The 13189-nt window shown below is 40.2% G+C and overlaps 2 protein-coding genes across 6 annotated transcripts in view; one reads left to right on the forward strand and one right to left on the reverse strand.

The window, feature by feature from the left end:
- The window catches only part of C5H4orf45 (chromosome 5 C4orf45 homolog), an 87923-nt gene that overhangs the window by 67978 nt on the left and 6756 nt on the right, over positions 1–13189 (forward strand). Inside the window, exon 5 of one of the 2 annotated variants that reach the window (XM_054030417.1) lies at positions 7246–7817. The exons of the other annotated variant lie outside the window; for it this stretch is intronic. Within the exon in view, the coding sequence (XP_053886392.1) occupies positions 7246–7380 (135 nt within the window). The 3' untranslated portion in view covers positions 7381–7817. Of the gene's footprint in view, positions 1–7245; positions 7818–13189 lie in introns of those variants that run through there. 2 annotated transcript variants of the gene reach the window in all.
- Positions 1–13189, reverse strand: part of FNIP2 (folliculin interacting protein 2) — a 74226-nt gene that overhangs the window by 9458 nt on the left and 51579 nt on the right. For all 4 annotated transcript variants that reach the window (XM_054030414.1, XM_054030413.1, XM_054030411.1 and 1 more), the window contains 5 exons: positions 9843–9989; positions 9512–9681; positions 3230–4586; positions 1711–1867; positions 187–387 (listed from right to left, as the gene is read on the reverse strand). In XM_054030414.1, coding sequence (XP_053886389.1) covers positions 187–387; positions 1711–1867; positions 3230–4586; positions 9512–9681; positions 9843–9989 — 2032 coding nt within the window. The remainder of the gene's footprint in view (positions 1–186; positions 388–1710; positions 1868–3229; positions 4587–9511; positions 9682–9842; positions 9990–13189) is intronic.

Here is a 13189-nt window from a genome sequence, read left to right on the forward strand (position 1 = left end):
AATACAGTTTTATATGTGTAATGTATCTGTAGGTGGGCTGCACTGTGCATGTTTAGTATATTTACTAAATTGTTTCACTGTAATTGAAATCAGGCAGGTAATACCTGAAGGCCCTAGCATAAGAAATTTAGCACACATGACTAAACCATTCTTATTAGCCACAGTTGTTCATAAAGAAATACTTACAAAGTCAGCTGGGAGATGGAGTTTGTAAAGCTGTAAAATGGACTGCAGCAAATTGGACACTTGACTGGAGACTAAGACATCTTTGCCTAGCTTCATACTGTCCATCATCCTTCTCTGGCTTGTAGCCACCTGTACATTCCATTTATCCGTATCGGCAATAATACAGACAGCTTCTGCTATGGGCTCATCTAGTACTGGATGCTGTAATAGGTACAAAACAAGAACACTAGCTATTCAAAACATTTTCAACTGGTGTTCACAACTGAGACTAAAAGGCTTCACTAGCACTTAAGTTTTGCGGGGGAGGGGTGGAATGATAAAGTGGGAAGAGTGTTTCAAAGAAGTGAGACCAAACATTTGTTTTTGTCTAATAACAAAAGTTTTTATAAAAATAACGTGAAAACTGTGGAGAATTTGGATTGGATTTTGTTATGGTGAAATAACTAACAAGACAAACTTGATTTGGGGCCAAAGTAAAAATACGCAAGTCAGATGTGTTGATTTTTTTCTTTTAAAAAAAGATGGGTGTGAAAGAGACAGCTATATACTAATTGCAAATTTCTTTATACAAAAGGAATCCCCAGCTCCCATATTAGACCAGCTTTAGTGCTGCTTTCTCTTACAGGGGAGGCATAAAAGGGTTAGACTGGGGGTTAAAGCTGCGGCCTGTGTGTTTCAAAGACAAATTTCTGTTCTGTAAGTGTGGAAAAAATTGCAAGTTCATTGCTCAATTTAAAACACTCCATTAGAGAAACACAGTTCTTTTTACTGCTTACTTCCTGCACTGCTACAGATAGCTAAAAGCACTTAATGTCTGCAACTAGGGCTTGTTAATCTTTAGTCGGCATTTACTGTGCAACTATAAATGTTAATTTAGTGATAGATCAGTTACAATAAATTACTTGTTTTGAACGTACAAATAGAGTAAAAATCAGACATTTTAGACATGGTCTAACACACAATGAAGCTTGTGCTTATGGCCAACTAATCTGCACTCAGTCATCTGTGCTAATGACTGGCAAAATCTCCGTCCCTACAAGATTTCTCATCTCCATAGTAACATGTACCGTAGTAGGTGGTAACTACATTAACAAGCTTCCAGGCACCTGCAGAATCTTAGTTGTGTACACTGCAATGTAGTCAGCCTGTTAAGGTGACTGAAAAGGGAAGCACTTCAATATTAAATTTTTTCCTATTGTAAAGAATAATCCTGTTAAACTTTTCAAGTTGTAAGTAGAGAATTAGATATTTCCCTCCCCCCCATTTATGTTTGCATTATAAGATTTATACAGTACAAATGAAAGGGCACATGTGAAAGGGTTGTGTGTGTGTGTGTGTGTGTGTGTACTGTCACATGTTCTAAGAGTCAAGAAGTGTGAAGTCTCCATATTGGTCACTAACAACTTGTTTTATTGAACAGTAGCTATCCTCTATCTTTTCCCCATCCAGAAAATGTTCTCAGTAAGATCATATCATTCCTACTATTAGAGGTCAGTGGCTCTGAAAAAATGTAGGGAAACCTACATGCACTGCATGAAGCAGATCTGCTGGTAACCACTGCTTGAGTTTTTCATCATTACTTATTCCATGCAGTACCAGATCAGGCATGTATGTGGGACAGTAACCACCGAGAAGTGACCTTCCAAAGTTTTTCACACTTGGACTGCTGATTATGTTGGATCTGAAACAGAAGAATATGAAGCCCATTCAAAAGCCAAGAGCATAGCCATCCTTCAGATATCTCTCCCCATTCCTCGTATAGGCACAATAAGTATGGTGAACTTGTCAGCATAATAGACTTGTCACAAGATCTTCAAATACATGAAACTGATGCAATTCTTATCTGACAGGCTACATTTAGATGCTGTTGAGAGACCTGACATTAACTAGCCCTCAGGTTTACTCTGTGCCTGGATCTGTAGCCTGTTTAAATTTACATAGAAAGTCCTCTGGCATTTAAAATTAAGCAGTACTAAATGAAGCCACACAACGAAATAAGAAACAACGAAGCAGAGTTAATATTGGTGTACCTTAACATTCTCTGACTAAATTTAAACAGTTAAAATCTAGAAAACTAAAATGTTTTGAAGAAAAGAAGACAAGTCTGCAACTGTTAGACCTTGTGGAATATATAAGCTCCCTGTTTTGAAGCTAGTTGGCTTGCTGAGCTTGAGAGTTCATTGCTTGGTTCAGTGAACACTTAACTAAATGCATATGCAGTCTCCAGCAAAGCAAAGGCATCCGTCTTGAATCAGAATTATGCTTGCATTAAATTTTAGACTTCATCCGTGTACCAAAAAGTGTGATTAGAATTTTTCTACTCTCCCTAAACTCAAAAGGATGAGAAAAGTATTTTACTCAAACTTTCACAGATGTTCACCTTCTGCCAGAGGACAAACATGGAACATTTCAGCCTTAAGGGAACAGTTTTCAAGACCCTACACAATAATAAAGCCCAAATAACTGGCTGATTGAAGTTCATAGAGCTCTGCCTGGTCACAATGGCTCTCCTGCACTGTTCAGAACTTAAATGGTAAAAGATGTATGTGGGGGATGGAGATGTTATAATGGAAATTTAATAACTTCTAGCAAATATTAAAAGTAACTTTACATTAAAGTACTCCAGACCAGTCTAAGGAGGTTTATTTTGTTTGTTTTTGTTTTTAAGTAAATGAATTTAAATGTTCATGCTGGGTAGACAGTGAAGTTTTCAATTCAAAGCAAAGGCAGTAACTATGCACATTCCCTACCCCACCAGCATGTGTCTTAGCCCTGCTGAAGGACCAGAAATCTCTGAGAAAAAAAGCCCTGTCAAATAAACAATTCTTTTGGCAAACAGTCAGTGTAACATCCTACTCAATCTCTGCCTTTTGCTGAGACTGCCAACAAGGGACACAGTTGCAACAGCAATTTTTACAGTACAGACACATCAGCAAGAAACTGAGTTGAGACCCCATGCATTTCACAGACCACTGAACAGCTCTTGGGTAGCAACAGCGTTTGACCCCAGTTGGCACAAGAGTCACTCAAATACATTCTTTACCTTGGTAAAGGAAGTTCTACTTCTGTAAATTCTTCATGCCTATTGCTGACATGGCCTCGAGGGTGTAGATCAGAGATACATGAAGCACCATCGTCGTCGCTGTCTCCAAGTGCACTATCTGAACTCTCATTCCTAGGAATATCCCCTTCGATTCGGAAGGAGATTTTTCTTCCAGCATCCCCATAGGGGACATCTTCAGTGACTACTTGGCCAGAGTCCTGTACGTCAGAACTTGTTTTAACAGAGTCAAGTGAATGGCCCTCCCCATTCTTGGACAACAGGGTTCTAGCTTCCTTTAAGATTTCAGTTTTTACAGTTTCTATTTTGTTATCAGATGGCTTAAGTGATTCATCTGACAAGCCACACCGAGTAGAAGTATTTGCTACATTCATTTCAATTTTATTACCCTCAGCAAAATATTCATCAAATATACTTGCGCTCGCTTCACATGACGGAATTTGTGCATAACAGATATTACGCCTAATGTGTAATGGGTTAAGGGAGGCTTTGGAAGTTTTTTGTTGGCTCTGGGAAGTTTCTGCAGGCACATTTGGTGGACTTGAAGTACAGCTTGCTACCTGTAGATTTTTTTTGAACGCCCTAAAATTTTCATCCATGTCCCTCTTGCGAGTTTCTAAATCAGACTCTGGCGATGTAGAGCTTCCAATCTGGAAGGTGACCCTTTCTAAATGAGGACTCCTATCAACAAACCTCTCAGGACATGGTACAACAGATGACCTGTCAGATGGCTTTTCTGCCACTTCACTCGTGGTCTGGTTGCTATTCTTTAAGTCATCCGTTAAATCCTCTGATTCTATTTGTTCTTCAAAATGATAGGACACAGTTCCTATATCAGCTACCTTCCCTTTCCTACTGTCATCTACCATTCCTTTAGACTCAGAACTGCGAACTGTGCAGTCTTTTGATGCAATACAGGATGCCCAGGAGCTCTGATCACCCTTTCCTGTTACTTCATTCTTTTCTTTTGAGGATATTGGCAGAGCAGGAGAGCTCTCTGGGTTACTGACATGCCCCACCTTGCTACTGGTTTGATTTCCACCATTCTTCTGAGGTAGGATTGGCGGCACAAGAGCAGGTTCATTCTTAACAGTGACAACCACATAATCAGATTCTTCAACCTCTCCCTTTTCCAATGTAGTTGTGATCTTCTTTCCATTTAGCAGTTGCTCTTCCTCTCCAACTTTCCCATTCCAGGTCAGTTGATTTTCCTGTAGCTCAGAGCACCGTAGGAAGTATGTTAGAACGTAGAGAATACGTTGAACTAATTCTTTATGTTTTCCAACAATCACAGTCCGTGTCAGCCTAACGGGAGAGCCTATGGCACCATACAGATCACCTATGCAAACATATAGGGAAACAGGTACTTCACAAATGTGTATGTGGTTACACTACAAGTTTCAGAAGTAGAAAACAGACATTCAATGCATTCTTTGTAAGAACACACTTACATAATTTGGGCAATTCCTTTTTAGACCATTTTAACATGCTTTGCCTCAGAGCAAATTAATGGAGGTTTGAAACATTTGTTTTTTCTTTTTTAAACCCAGTATTTCCTCTTATTTGCACCCAGGCTTGTTTTCATAGGGTTGATCATGAGCATGAGACTGCTAGCATTCAATCTCAGTCACCTCTACACTACTGGAACTTTTGTTTTACAAAACAAAGCTTACAAGATGTTATTTTCATTAGGAAATGGAGACAAGGAAAGTAAGTCTTTTTACTTATATGCTGAGCACATTGCTACGGAAATCAGAAGCAAACAAACAGGAAGCCCAATTGACATTTTTAATAGAGTTTCTAGGAATAAAAGCCAAATCAAAGCCTTGATCCTAAGAACACACTCACAGGATTAACTTTATGCATGCAAGTAGTCCCACAGGGAATAGGGAAAGAACAGGTTAAAGATTGTTAGATAATTTAGATGTATTGAAGTTGGCAGGGCCTGACAAAATACACCCTACGGTACTTAAGAAATTAACTGATGCAATCTCTGAACCATTAGCAATTATCTTCAGGAACTCATGGAGGATTGGTGAGATCCCAGAGGGCTGCAAAAGGGCAAACATAGTACCTATCTTTAAAAACAGGGAATAAACGGGGACCAGGGGAATTATAGATCAGTCAGCCTAACTTCGATACCGGAAAGATACTGGAACCAATTATTAAACAATCAGTTTTTAAGTAGTTAAAGGATCATTGGGTGAACACATAATAGCCAGCAAGCATTTGTCAAGAACAAGTAATGCCAGAACAACCTAATTTCCTTCTTTAACAGGGTTACTGGTCTACTTGATTGGGGGGGGAAGGAGGGAGGGAGGGAAGAGGGAAGCAGTAGACTTGATGTAGCTCGATTTTAATAAAACTTTTGATGCAGTCCCAAATGCCACTCTCATAAGCAAACTAGGGAAGTATGGTCAAATTGAAATTACCATGAAGTGGATACACAACTGGTTGAAAGACAGTACTCAAAAAGTAGTTATCAATGGTTCACTATCAAACTGGGAGGATGTATGAAGTGGGATCACCGAGGGGCCTGTCTTGGATCCGGTATTTTTCAATATTTTCACTAATGACTTGGATAATGGGGTCGACCATATGGTTATAAAATTTGCAGATGACATCAAGCTGGGAGAGGTTGCAAGCACCTTGGAGGACAGCATCAGAATTCAAAAAGACCTGGTCAAATTGGAAAATTGGTCTGAAATCAATAAGATGAAATTCAATAAAAAACAAGGGCAAAGTACTTCACTTATGATGGAAAAACCAAATGCACACCAACAAAATGGGAGTAACTGGCTAGACAGCAGTACTGCTGAAAAGGATCTGTTCTAGTGCATCACAAGTTGAATATGAGTCAATATCAGTTGCTAAAAAGACTAATATAATTCTGGGGCATATTAACAGGAGTATCATCTGTAAGACATGAGAGGTAATTGTTCTGCTCTACTTGGCACTGTTGAGGCCCCAACTGGGGTATTGTGTCCAGTTCTGGGAGCCACCCTTTAGGAAAGATGTGGACAAACTGGAGAAGTCCAGAGAAAAGCAAAAAAACTGATAAAAGGTTTAGAAACCCTGACCTATGAAGAAAAACTGTATAACCTTAGTTTTGAGAAGAAGGGGGGAGGGACCTGATAGCCTTCAGATATGTTAAGGACTGCTGTAAAGAGGAGGCAGCAAGGGAGATTTAGGTTAGATGTTAGGAAAATCTAATTATCATGGTAGTTGAATACTGGAAAAGGTTACCAAGGGAGGTTGTGTAATGCTCATCATTGGAGATTTATACATACAAAGTTAGACAAACAACGGTCAGGTATAGTCTAGATATACTTGGTCCTGCCTCAGCATGGGGTGATGGACTAAAAGATGACATCTCGAGCTCCATTCCTTTACATTTCTATGATTAACAGTTAGGTGTATTAAAGCAAATGCTTGCTTGCAGGATTCAGGCCTAAGTTAGTGTTATATGTATATAAACTTACTTATAATAATAATATTATGACAACACAATATAAAATTTTAAAATAAAAACTTAAGGTTTGCAGAGACTGAGCAGTTCCTTCATCATTAACAATATAGTTTTATCACTTATGGAATGCTGCAATTAACTGAAATCATGGCATTTTAGTATAATTTAATAATAAAACATGCATTTATAAAAAGCTTTCCATTTTTAAAGCTATTTACAAATATTACACCCTAACCTTCCAAAAGATTTGTTTTTAGAAAGCACTTTTGTACTATGAACCCTGTCTTTTTAGGATGGAACCACCAGAGGGCAACATTTTCCTTCATACTGATGTACATTACAATAAACATCTGAACTCACTTTTTTTTAATGTGAGAATAAGAAAGAACTGAGATGATTCACGTTCAATCATTTAGAATCTGTCTGGGTCTTTAAAACTAGTATTAGCTTCCTTCTGAGCCTACCCCATAATGTACACTGTTACCAGCTCTGAGTTTGGGTAACAATTTATTTCCCTTCTTTCTTGTAGAACTACTGGCAGCTCTTCCTGGGAGAGAGGACAAAATCTACTGCCCAAACAGGCATCATACAGCTCCCTCCAGCTGGCTTCTATATACCTCAGCTCTGGCTTCTTGTTTCCCTCAGCCAGCTCCCACTTTCCTGAACCTCAAAACACCCAGTCCTTTACTCCTCTCCTCAATTACTCAATAACTCAGTAACTTTTCAAAATCTCTCTTTCTGAAAGCAAGCAATACAACTCTTCACCACAAATATATATAGAGAGGAGTTAGGAATCTTCAGTGCCAGTGAGGCTACTGATAAGAACTCAGCTATTCTCAGTGGTGGCAGATGACAGAACAAGGAGCAATGGTCTCAAGTTGCAGTGTGGGAGGTCTAGGTTGGATATTAGGAAAAACTATTTCACTAGGAGGATGGTGAAGTCCTGGAATGGGTTACCTAGGGAGGTAGTGGAATCTCCATCCTTAGAGATTTTTAAGGCCTGGCTCGACAAAGCCCTGGCTGGGATGATTTAGTTGGGGTTGGTCCTGCTTTGAGCAGGGGTTTGGACTAGATGACCTCTGGAGTCTCTTCCAACCCTAATCTTCTTTGATTCTATGACAAGCACCAACTAGAAGTAAGCTAGATGATAAGCAGCAGGAACATCATACTGACATGGAACTATTGTTATTCAAGTTGCTTCTTTAGAATTTCACTAAATTTTCTGGATGGTTTTACATTGGACAGACCATATATAGGAGGGCAAAATGGAGTGGGGGTGGGATTGCCCAAGTAGTGGAATTTTTGAGAGTAAGATTTTATGCATGTGATTATCTACTCTGCAAACATTCATGCCCACGTACGTTGGCTCTGAAGAGAAATGTTCAGAGATGAATAAAACTGCCAGTTATAAATATTTTGCCAGCTCTCATTCACGTGCTTCTTAGATCACAGAATCATAGAATATCAGGGTTGGAATCAGTCTAGACCCATCCTCTTTGGAACCCCCTTTCTGGTAGTTGAAAGCAGCTATCAAATCCCCCCTCATTCTTCTCTTCTGCAGACTAAACAATCCCAGTTCCCTCAGCCTCTCCTCATAAGTCATGTGCTCCAGTCCCCTAATCATTTTTGCTGCCCTCCGCTGGACTCTTTCCAAATTTTCCACATCCTTCTTGTAGAGTGGGGCCTAAAACTGGACACAGTACTCCAGATGAGGCCTCACTAATGTTGAATAGAGAGGAATGATCACATTCCTCGATCTGCTGGCAATGCCCCTACTTATACAGCCCAAAATGTCGTTCGCCTTCTTGGCAACAAGAGCATGCTGTTGACTCATATCCAGCTTCTCATCCACCATAACTTCTAGGCCCTTTTCTGCAGAACTGCTGCCTAGCCATTTGGTCCCTAGTCTGTAGCAGTGCATGGGATTCTTCCATCCTAAGTGCAAGACTCTGCACTTGTCCTTGTTGAACCTCATCAGGTTTCTTTTGGCCCAATCCTCTGATTTGTCTAGGTCCCTCTATATCCTATCCCTACCCTCCAGCGTATCAACCACTCCTCCTAGTTTAGTGTCATCTGCAAACTTGCTGAGGGTGCAAGTCCACGTCATCCTCCAGATCATTAATGAAGATATTGAACAAAACTGGCCTTAGGACCGACCCTTGTCCATAGCCACGTGATTTCATGTATCGAGATTCTTCTACCTACATAGCTTACTAAGTGAGTCACCACATCTGAGGACTTAGGGCCAGATTTTCTAGCCAGTTTACTACCCCTTTGTGCAACTGAGAAGGAGCAAAAGGGCTGCAATTCCATTGCCAATGCCCAGTTAGAATTTCCCTGGCATAGAGGAACCCTCTGCTTGCCCATCTACACTGCCCCAGGCACTGCGCCTCTCTCACGTCCAGTCTCCCTTTCCCAGCGAGGGGGGTGCACCAGCGCTCTACTATAATGATACTCCACTGGCATAGGGTCCATCAGGGACCACAAACCAGTGGCAGACTTTAATGCTGCCTGGCAGTAGCTTTAGTTTGTGTCAGACGAGGGCTGGCCAGAGAATCAGAGAGCTGGAACCAGCTCCCTGACATCCTCCCACCCCAACCCCAACATGCTTACAGATGACATACAACTTTTAATCTTGTTTGCCTCTGCATAGCTCCCATCTAAGAGGTATTTTTAAAAATAACTGTGTATATTCAATGTATTTGTAGGGAAGTGCTACATTTCAATTAAATAGGTTAAAGTTTAGAAACTGTTTTATACCATATATATTTAAAAAAAAAAGGTTTTCTACTGACCGAGCTGTGCCCAGAGAGGGTTATAAGGATGCGATTTTGCCAGCAGGTTTACAGATTGTAGTGTGCCTTTCTCAGAGAAGGCCTTTATGGGAGGATGGTCAACTGGCATTACAGTTGGGACCCACGCCAGGTGATAGGTCAGCACCGCAGTCAATAAAGCAGCTAAGAACCTAAAGAGAAAGAAAAAAAAACAAAAATAAGATCCCAGAAAAAAAAAAAAAAAAGAAAGGTATTCCACCTATGCTCATGTCTGCGTGCTTCCTATTATGTTTGTATGCATTAGAACACAAGTTACTGTGTATGTAAGGGGATGATGCAGAAGGAAGCATACTGGTTTTTGTTGATCTGTTCTATCAGAAGTGTAAATTCCTTAAGAAAGCGCTGGCATAACTGGTTCTTTTCCAAAGTGCTGGACATCATGGTAAGCCACACAGGTTCTGCGATCCTTGGAACGGAATACAGGTTCCAGATTGTAAGTCTACCAAAAGAAAGAAAAAAAATAAGCTGTTAACCTGTGAATGAGGTTGCAAAAATATATAGAAGAAAAAATAAACAGTTTTCTTCTATCTCTTTTATAACATCTGTTAGGAGTTCTAATAGTTATGTAGGTTCTGTGCAGCTAGTTAGAGGCTCCACTCACATAATGAGAGGTGTTAGGACACTAAATTATAGGAGATGTACCATAAGTGCGTTAACAATATTCTAATAAATACAATTGCAATTTCCTTGACAGAGAAAGTATTCCTCTGAGCATGCAAGGAGGATATGAAATTCATCTCAACACAAACTAAACAGTTGGACTAAACATTATAATGTTTTAATGAATCAAAATGTATTGCTGCACCAAATTCAATAGGTTAGTTTTACCCAGTAATTGCTTCACATACAATCAACATTTATTTCATAATACTTTCCGGTATATTGTGTAATCAAAGGATGCAAATTGAGACTCTAGGAGCACCTTTAAGACTGAAGAACTATGCTGCAAGAGTTTAACTCTGAATGAAATCTGTAGCTCAACTCATCATCCTGGCTATGCAACAACCAGTCAGGTGCTTTACCACCTGAGTAAATATGCCCAGATGATTAGTCAATACATTGACCATGCAGTTTTAGAAGTGTGATCTTAGACATACAATGATTTGATGGGTAGCCTGATAGCAAAACACAAACCCATCACATATGGCCACCATCTCCAATAACGGCTGTTAGTATACCTCTAATTTAATTCCAAACAGATTTGCATTATCCACAGTTAAATTTCTAGCTGAAGAGATTATTGGCTTCTACACATTTAAAAGTTTTGTACAAATAATCTTCACAAGTTAGCAAGTTCAGAAACAGCCCTAGTATAGTGGAAAGTTTGGGGCTTTCCAGATCATCTAGTTAAATTTTCTGTTTTATGGGTGATTAATGCATGAAAATTAACAAAACGTTGTGTCCACTTTACATTTCAAAATCTACCATTTACTAGAGCAATCTAGCGGTGTGTCCCCAAGCAATTACTTACATATACATACAGTGTAAACATATAATTCAATTTGTGTGTGTCAAGTTTCTTTCCTTGGATGTTTGTGTAAGTTGATTTTACCTTCGATCTCTGGTTATTTATGCCCATTTTAGGTTGTCTGTACACAATTTACTTTTTCAAATTTGCTAAAAACATTTTTTCTCTGGTGATAAGAATAGTTAGTTTTCTTAAGCATGTTATTTAAGACATGCTCTGGTGTGGTATGAATGGCCTCAGTTTGGTCTCTTGCCTCTGGGGCTAAACAGCGTGTGAAGGCTGATTTTTTAAGGCTCATTATTCTTCAGTGATCATTCCGCAAAAGTTACAAAAGGCTTAGATCCAAGCCATTGTAGCTACAGTACTCCATTATCTACATTGAGTATGTTTTAAAATGTATACTGTTTTAAACTTCATATCCTTTTTTCCTTTGCACTGTATACTATCTTGCCAACTGTAGACAGGAAGTGTATCGATGCTACAAGAGAAGCAAAGGGTGAGGGGTACGGAGGGAAGAAGAGGAGAGCTTGAAGAAAAGAGAGCTTGGGGGGAAAAAACTAGTGGCATAAGACAGCAAAAATTGATACAATAGGAAAATATTATATTGGGGAAAAAGTCAAATCTAAGTCATAAAAATTAAGTCCATGGTGTAACACTCATATTTTACAGTTACATATTAAGAACTACCTTAAAAGAACATTAAGATCGAAAAGTCAAGCACTCAAAGAATTAGAAAATGCCAGAATTAAGGTTGCAACTAGGCCTTAATTGGACTTCCATAAGTGTATGAATTACGATACAGTCTTTAATTACATGATCATATACTATTGTTCCACTGGACCATAGCCTTCTTCAGTGCACAGAGTAGATGTTGCTCACTTAATGATATTCAGTATTTTGTTTTGTCCTGATTCAATGGCCTGATTTTCTGTATGCTATTCTAACCCTGCTCTATTATGATCAGAACTATTCGTTTCCTGAGGAGCTATTCTACGGTGATTTTCAGTTTAGTAGGAGTGCTTCACAACATCGACTTATTTTCACAAATTCTATAGCAAGGTCATTTTTTCAGTCAGCATGCCTAGTGGTCAGGGCCTATGACCCTCTCTCACTTCAAGTGTGTCCTGAACCCCTTGGATGGGGGTTCAGCTATGTCAGCTTCCTTGCTGGTAACTCCTGGTCCTGCCCATTGCAGGGTAGGCACAGGGGATCCTGACCCAGGATCCTCAGAGTGTGATAGCATGGGATGGCCTAGGTTCAGCCCACTTCCTGCTCATCTGCTCCTGGGCCATTTCCCACACACCGGATGCCTCAGTTTGGGGCATGGCTGTCACTGAGTTACAACACTTTGCTTCCAACCCCAAAGTCTGGAGGCTTATGCAGGTGACTCTCTGGTTCCTGTGTACATGGTTCTCCATACCTCTGGGGTGATGTCTCCACAAGCAATAGGGAGACTCTCAGCCAGACCTTCTCATTAATTTTTTTCCCCCTACTGTTGCAGGGTAGTCCTCCTCCAGAAAATGGCTTCTCTCCTTCCCCCTTGCTTGGGCTGCTAAAGCTCTTTTTATACTGCTCCTTTCCCCAGGCAGTGCCGGAGGGTCAGAGCTTTCCCAGCCCAGTACAGCTCGTGTCCTTCCCCTGCCTTAGTGTGGCGTTTATAAACTCCATCACACCCTGTGAGGCTAGGGATCAGTATTCTTCCCCATTTTACAGATGGGGAACTGAGGCACAGAGAGTTTAAGGTCAAAAGTACCCCCTAGTTTTGGGTGTTCAATTTGAGACACCTAAAATGTGATTTTTCACAATACTTAGCATGATATAGCAGTGTGTTCAAAGCACAGCTCCTGCTGACTTCACTTGTAGATTTGAGTGCTCAGCACACTTCTACACATCAGTCCGCAGGTGAGCGAGTCAGGCACCCAAAATGAGGCACACACAATTAGTGACCACCTGTGAAAAGTTGGTTCAAGTAGCTTTCTTGCATCACACAAGAACTCTGTGGCCCAGGCAGGAGTAGAATCTAATCCTGCAGGCAGCACAACTGCCTTAACCATGAGATTGTCCTTTTTGTTCCTGCCTGCCACCCCCCGCCTCTGCCACTACACACCTTCCAACAAGCAGGTGTCCTACTGGCAACACACTCCTTTATTATATGATCCTGATTCATTCCC

The sequence above is a fragment of the Malaclemys terrapin genome, chromosome 5 (genome assembly GCF_027887155.1).
Source record: "Malaclemys terrapin pileata isolate rMalTer1 chromosome 5, rMalTer1.hap1, whole genome shotgun sequence".
NCBI lineage: Eukaryota > Metazoa > Chordata > Testudines > Emydidae > Malaclemys > Malaclemys terrapin.